The 7,012-nt window shown below is 45.8% G+C and overlaps 1 protein-coding gene across 1 annotated transcript; it reads right to left on the bottom strand.

The window, feature by feature from the left end:
• Window positions 1-771: 771 nt before the first annotated feature.
• Window positions 772-5,358, bottom strand: LOC119372642 (uncharacterized). Its single transcript, XM_037643111.2, has 2 exons — window positions 4,827-5,358; window positions 772-1,496 (listed from the first exon to the last, which is right to left on the bottom strand). The coding sequence occupies exons 1-2, from the start codon at window positions 5,306-5,308 to the stop codon at window positions 1,202-1,204; spliced, it is 777 nt and encodes a 258-aa protein (XP_037499039.2). The 5' UTR covers window positions 5,309-5,358; the 3' UTR covers window positions 772-1,201.
• Window positions 5,359-7,012: the final 1,654 nt, after the last annotated feature.

Here is a 7,012-nt window from a genome sequence, read left to right as displayed (position 1 = left end):
TTTTTCTTTTTGGTTATAATGAAAACCCGTGAAATTTGAAAAATGGCATGTGACTAGACTGCAGCACGCATGAGGAAGCATCGCCCTCAAGCTGGATCACTGTGAGGTAGCAAGTCAGACTACGCTGCCACCTTTTGCGGATGGGAACGTAGTCACGTGTTATTTTTCCTATTTCGCGTGCTTTCTTTATCAGCTGGGAAAATGGAGTGTGTAATTAGTACGTTGCTAAAAATAGCGCAATTAGATGTCATTTGAGCATGCCTACATATGCCCACTGACAGTTTAATGATTGGGTGAGTACTAATCGAGTTCGATACCTAATTAGGAATAAGGAATACTAAACCTCATTAACGTAAAAATTAGTAGTGGTTGCTACAGTGTACTGTGAACAATATACAAAAGATTTGCTTCGCGTAACGGCGTTCCTCTTTTCTTTTTAAATCGCGTTGCGAGACATTTGGGACACTATAATAAGCGCGAGAAACATCAGAAAAATATAGGCCACGTCGCCTTCCAGCTAATTGTAGGCACGCAAAGAACGCTTAATTTGTGAATGTCTCTACAAATAATAGATTTCAACAGTCATTCATGGACAGCTTAATAATCCTACCAGTTCTCCTCGAACCAGATTGGATCACCCCAATTCGTTCGCGGAAATCTGAGGTCAGTGGCGTGAAGTCACTATTAGGAATTAAACACAAATTAAACACGAAATAAATATTCACCGCGCTGAGCCCATGAATATTGCGCGGTGCAACTATCACGCCCACATTCCAAAATATTTATTTAGTGCTCTTAAACAGTTAACACCCAAGCACAATGTCACCTGTCAACTCTGCTGAGATCAGCCACTATTGTCATGAACGCTCAGAATAGTTTTGCATGTACAGAAACAGATGGTTGTCCTATAATTTCGCCTTGTGGCTCAAAGATTTCTAGGGGGCCAAATGCCGCCTTTGGCGTCGTCGATGAACATGCATCGTTGAATATGTCTCCAGCAGTCTTCATTCAGGGAATCCACTTGCCTGCGGTCTTCGTCGGAAGGATGGCAGACAACTCTCCCTCATCACGACTCCTGCGTACAACATTAATCCGTCCAAGGATATCGTTCCTTTCAGGCGGTCTCGCACCAGCTCACTGCAGTGCTGGTGGCATTGCCAACGCGTCGTGGTCGTCTATTTCCTCATTAGAGTTCATGGTCTTAGGTTGGCCCGATGGCCTCCTTGACGTCGTCGATGAATAGGTATCGCCGCACGTACATCCAGCAGTCTTCGTTCAAGTCATCCAGTTGCATGCGGCCGTCTTGTGAAGGATGGCAGACAACGCTCTCCCTCACGACTCCTGCGAACCGCATGAACCCGTCCAAGGTGTTCGTTCCCCTCAGGCGGTCTCGCACAAGGCTCATGAGCTCAGCTTTGTCCCTTTTGACCTGCTCCGCAACCTCGTCCAGCAGTGCCGGGTACAAGGAGACTCGCTCCAGCGCTCCACTGACGTACCTGCAAGAGAGCAATGCTGCGTTGGGGAGTAACTGGGATTTCCTGCTCGCTGCCTAAGAACGACAGCAGTGAGATTTGTGTACTACATATTACCGAGTTTGAACCCTGCTTGTGTTCATTGCATGACGTCAGTATAAAACGTAATGACACTGCAACTGATATAAAGACGATAAAAAACTAAGTCAGGGGCCGCGTATCGCGAGATTTAAACAAAAAATAACTGGTGGATTTCTCAGGGCGAGGATAACCGTAGTTTCTATTAAGGAGCAAAGAAAAATATGCTGGCTTGCTTCAAGAGGAAGTAGTGCAGGCGGAGAGCTTTGTAATGCCAACATACAGGAAGCCGTACCGCAAAAAAAAAAAATCACAGTTTCGCCTTCGCGGCGAAATTGTGATTGTGAGGGGGGATTCGATAGCAGCAAATTGGAATGGTAAACCAAGTAACGCTAGCAGCTAACTATTTTGGATCTGATCTCGCATAACTATACAAAAAGCCGGTGTAAAAGTGTACAGCCGCTCCAGGCAGCGACGCTGTTATCGTGTTGTCTGTCCTCTCAACACAATTTAAGCGGTGACAGCGGAGCTCGTACAAGGGTATACGAGGCGTCCGCTCACGCATGTCGAGATACCGCGCACGCCACGACTCCTGACCCCGCCCTTTTGATCAAAGTTCTCAGTTGCTACTCAAGCAACGCCGCTTTCGAGTGGTGCGAGCGACGCAGCTGGATTTAACGTTTCGACGAGTAGGTGTTTAGAATACATCGGTATAAAACATTCAGTGATATATTCCTACATGGGTCATTCCACGCCAACTGTCCCAGCCTTGGCGCTCGACCATCTGCGATTTGAATGAAAAAAATCGAGGACTATCCATCTAAAGCCAGAAGCCTTCCGCCAAATTATTTTTGGCGAAAAAAATTTTTAAGTGCCGCAAACCCTATGTGAAGTTTTTCGGAAAGCTCGAAACTATGGCTCGGAAAATGCGTTTTCAAAAAATCTCTTCTTCATATATTAGGCTAGGACAAATTTTTTCCTACATAACGATCGTAGGCTTCTCACTTAAAATAAGTTTCACGAACGTTAATTCTTTCGTGAATTTTTCATGCGGCCTTAAATATTGACAATATGACCCATATTGGGGATTTTTTCATAGAAAGGCGACATTCAGTGAAATGCAATATTTTAATTTAACTGATTGCCAGGAAGTTTTGCTGTAGCCCAAAAATAGTTTGAGACGTATATGGCGTGAAATGGTGTGTAGAGCTGACGACAAAGTTGCAAGAAAGTTCATTTTTGCACACTGTTTAGTCGTAAATTTAACATTGAGGTGCTCCCAGTAAAATTATGCTAAATAGCGCATTTACTAGCAACATTAGTTGTCTACTGACTGAGAAAGTTTTATCAAATTACTTTTTGTTTTAAGGAAGAAAAAAATTTTTGAAGTTGTGCTCTGCCACTATCTATTTTCGCTCGTGTTTTCTCTTCGCAGAAACGCGTCCAGCGGTTAGTACAACCTACATGGGCGCGAGGTTAGCCACAGAACAGCTAGACAACATAATAATCTCTGCATGTGCTTATTTGAATGCTTTACTAGTGAGTATTGGCCTGAGTACAAGAGAAATACGAACTCCGCTAGAGTGAATTTAACCACATGCAGCTGTCCATTGAAGGTCGGCATAGTGAGCTTACGCAACAGCGGGAAGTGACACCGACGCGTGCCACAACCCGTTGCCTGCGCAAAGGTTTAAAAGTGGCAAAAGGAACAGATTAGTTGCTTTAACAAAGGAGATCAGTTGCACTTGTGACGAACACAATCGTGTATAAGCATAGGCGTGCGCAGGGTTCCCCATCAGGGAGGGGGGGGGATGCGAAGGTTCATCCCAGCGCACCCCCCCCCCTACTAAGTGAATGCACGAGGCAGATTTTGCGCCCCCCCTCCCTCTTAGGTGACAAGGGGTCAATGTATGGGGCAGAATTTGCGCCCGTCCTCTTAGGTGATTAGGGGAAGGGGCGCCCCCCTGCCCCCCCCCCCCCCCCCCCCCCCCCCCTGTGCGCACGCCTATGTATATAAGTGATGATGTTTGACCAGGAACCGTGAATTAGTGCAAAAGTATAACATGCGTTTCATATTACAGCAACTGAATTTTTCCTTAATCGTAGTGTTCTTCCCACTTTTATATCTGTGCGCAGGCAACGGAGCGTTGCACGCATCGGTGTCACTTCCCGCTGTTACGTAAGCTCACTATGCCGACCTTCAATGGACAGCTGCATGTGGTTAAATTCACTCTAGCGGAGTTCGTATTTCTCTTTTACTCAGGCCAATACTCACTAGTAAAGCATTCAAATAAGCACGGGCAGAGATTATTATGTTGTCTAGCTGTTCCGTGGCGAATCTCGCGCCCATGTAGGTTGTACTAACCGCTGGACGCGTTTCTGCGAAGAGAAAACACGAGCAAAAATAGACATCGGCAGAACAAAACTTCAAAAATTTTTTTCTTCCTTAAAACAAAAAGTAATTTGATAAAACTTTCTCAGTCAGTAGACAAATAATGTTGCTAGTAAATGCGCTATTTAGCATAATTTTACTAGGAGCACCTCAATGTTAAATTTACGACTAAACATGTGCAAAAATGAACTTTCTTGCAACTTTGTCGTCAGCTCTACACACCATTTCACGCCATATACGTCTCGAACTATTTTTGGGCTACAGTAAAACTTCCTAGCAATCAGTTAAATCAAAATATTACATTTCACTCTATGTCGCCTTTCTATGAAAAAATCCCCAATATGGGTCATATTGTCAATATTTAAGGCCGCATGAAAAATTCACGAAAGACTAAACGTTCGTGAAACTTATTTTAAGTGAGAAGCCTACGATCGTTATGTAGGAAAAAATTTGTCCTAGCCTAATATATGAAGAAGAGATTTTTTGAAAACGCATTTTCCGAGCCATAGTTTCGAGCTTTCCGAAAAACTTCACATAGGGTTCGCGGCACTTACAAATTTTTTTCGCCAAAAATATTTTGGCGGAAGGCTTCTGGCTTTAGATGGATAGTCCTCGATTTTTTTCATTCAAATCGCAGATGGTCGAGCGCCAAGGCTGGGACAGTTGGCGTGGAATGACCCACATTTAAAGCACCAGCTATATCGTGTGAGATGATACCTCTTGCGCTGCATACTTAAGATTTTCTCTCACGAGCGTGCCCAATCAGCCACCCTGCTACGTTCCGGGCAAGGAGCCCATAATGATGAAAGTGGTTCGCGACCACACAACATCAAAATACATCACGGCGCCGTTCGCGTACGTAAAGCTTGTCATTGCGCACCTACCTGTCATAAAGTGAGGCCTTCAGTAGTCGAGCAGCTCGGGCCACAAGGCTCGAGTTCCTCCGCGTCGTCTCTTGGACAGTGAGCCAGTCTCCCAAGAAGTCAGCGTCCACGTGACCCTCGCAATCTACGCTCAGCAGAGTGTAGTTCTTGGAAATATCCTTCGAAAGGCGACGCACGAATACGGTGGCGTCCTCGCCGAAATCGTCATATATGACACACCTTATGCTTCCGCTTAGTCTAACGGATTCGGCAAGCGTCGCCCTGATTTGATCGCTCACATCAAGCAACGTAACGGATAGCTCCCGCAGGCTATCACTGTGAGACAAAGCTACGAGCACGAGCAACCACCACCGGCTATCGTCGCCGGCTTTAACCTCGGCGCCCGTACCGACGAACAGTGTGAGCCTTCGAAGCGAAGTCGTCGATTCCAGTAACAAAGCCAGACCAGCAGAAATTCTCAGTCTGTCCATCTCGATCTGCATAGTTAATGACGTCAGATGCTGACAGATCGGCAGAACATGTAAAGCGGCTAGTGCTAGTTCATTGGCAAAAAAGAAACTAGCTTGAGAAAACGCTTTGCATTGCAGGAAGCCAATGTCGTACTTGAAGCTCGCACAGCTGATGGAAACTTTTTCTTCCGAGCCACTGCTTTTGAGTTCCGCACACAGGACTGGTACGAGGTGATACAGGTCTCCTGCGGCATCAATGTGAACCTTCTTCAAGTTTTCTTTCTTTGGCAGAGCCTGAAATAAAAGAGACCACTGGAACGGAAGTAAAATTAGCAGCGGAAATTTCACCTCTTCCAGCGTTTCGTTTTCAATCAAGGCAAGTATCCAGCACTCGTAAATGGTGTACATCCCAAGGTCTGCATTGTCTCTGGTCGAGAGAGTCAGCTTGCGTAGAACTCTGTTGCTGCTGATCATTCGAGCGACGATTGCTGTGCTTTCTTGGCTTCCAGTGAAATTGTTCAGGGAGAGCTCCTCGATGGTGCTGTTTCTTGAAACACCCTTCAGAACTGCCTTCTGCACCAATTCATTCTTCATGTCTACGACCAGAACTTTGAGCATCGTTGTCGTGGCGAGGTATTCGGCAAGGGCGTACGGGTAGGTGTCGCACTGGAGTGAACAAGTCACTAAGTTCAACTCCTTCAGCGGGGATTGGTATGAGAGTGTTGTGAAGAATGAATCGGCAAGTCGTGCTTGCAATCTGAAATTAACTAAATGCAGAGACTCCAGAGACGATGAACACATCAGAAGCTTCGATAGCGCGGCCATAAAGGTACTTAGAAGTAGGTCCCCCGACTCAATGAGGGCTATGCAACGGAGCTCATTTATATTCGTCAGGCAATGTATCACGTGGGAAGCAGCGTTCAAGGCCCATGTTTCATAAAAGTGTAAGCTCAACGTCTTGATTCCTGAACTGTGCGGAAGGGCCTCCAGTATGGTCAGACTATTGCTGTTATTGAGGGATGGCTTAACATCTGCTGATGAAATGCAACGATGTGTTCTTAGCAACCATGGAAGAAGCTCCGGGTACTGCGGCAGCTGCGAGGCATCAAAACCTTTAACGGGTGGTCCACCACCGGTATTATCTAAGTGCAGCTGTCCACGCGTGTCCGGGTGTTCTCGCAGTTCGGTCAAGGAACCAAGGAGTAGCTTGTTTATGACCGATAGCTTGTCTGCAATCTTACATGTTTGATTTTCTGCGGCTGTGCATTCCACCAAATGGGTCATGATATCTGCATCGAAGGTGTTCATATCGTTGCCCGGTCGGCTTGCTGAATGTCGGGTGCGGCCCCTCCTGTAGCGGAACAGAGGGCGCTAGTCTAGCTGTCGACGTATTTCATGCAGGGTTCCTCGGCGTGAGCTGCAGAAGCACAAATGGTAAATTATTATTTATGATATTTTCCACTAGGCATAACTTGGTTGGAATAAAAGTCTACGTAATGAAACGAAAAACCTACGTTTTCCATTCGTCTTTAAAAAAGTAAGTCAGAGCGTCCTAATTCGCTCACGACAATGCTTGTTACTGCGAACCGCACGTAAATCTTAGCAGTATTATTCAAGCGAACATTGTTGTTAGTTACACATTTCGGTGGTGGCACTGATGTACGTGAACCAAATGGCGCAGAACGCAGAATCATGTGACGTCACAAATCTTTGCGATCTGTGACGTTATACGGTGAC

Source organism: Rhipicephalus sanguineus, chromosome 10, assembly GCF_013339695.2.
Source record: "Rhipicephalus sanguineus isolate Rsan-2018 chromosome 10, BIME_Rsan_1.4, whole genome shotgun sequence".
Lineage (NCBI taxonomy): Eukaryota > Metazoa > Arthropoda > Arachnida > Ixodida > Ixodidae > Rhipicephalus > Rhipicephalus sanguineus.
This window is presented reverse-complemented; position numbering and strand designations above follow the sequence as displayed.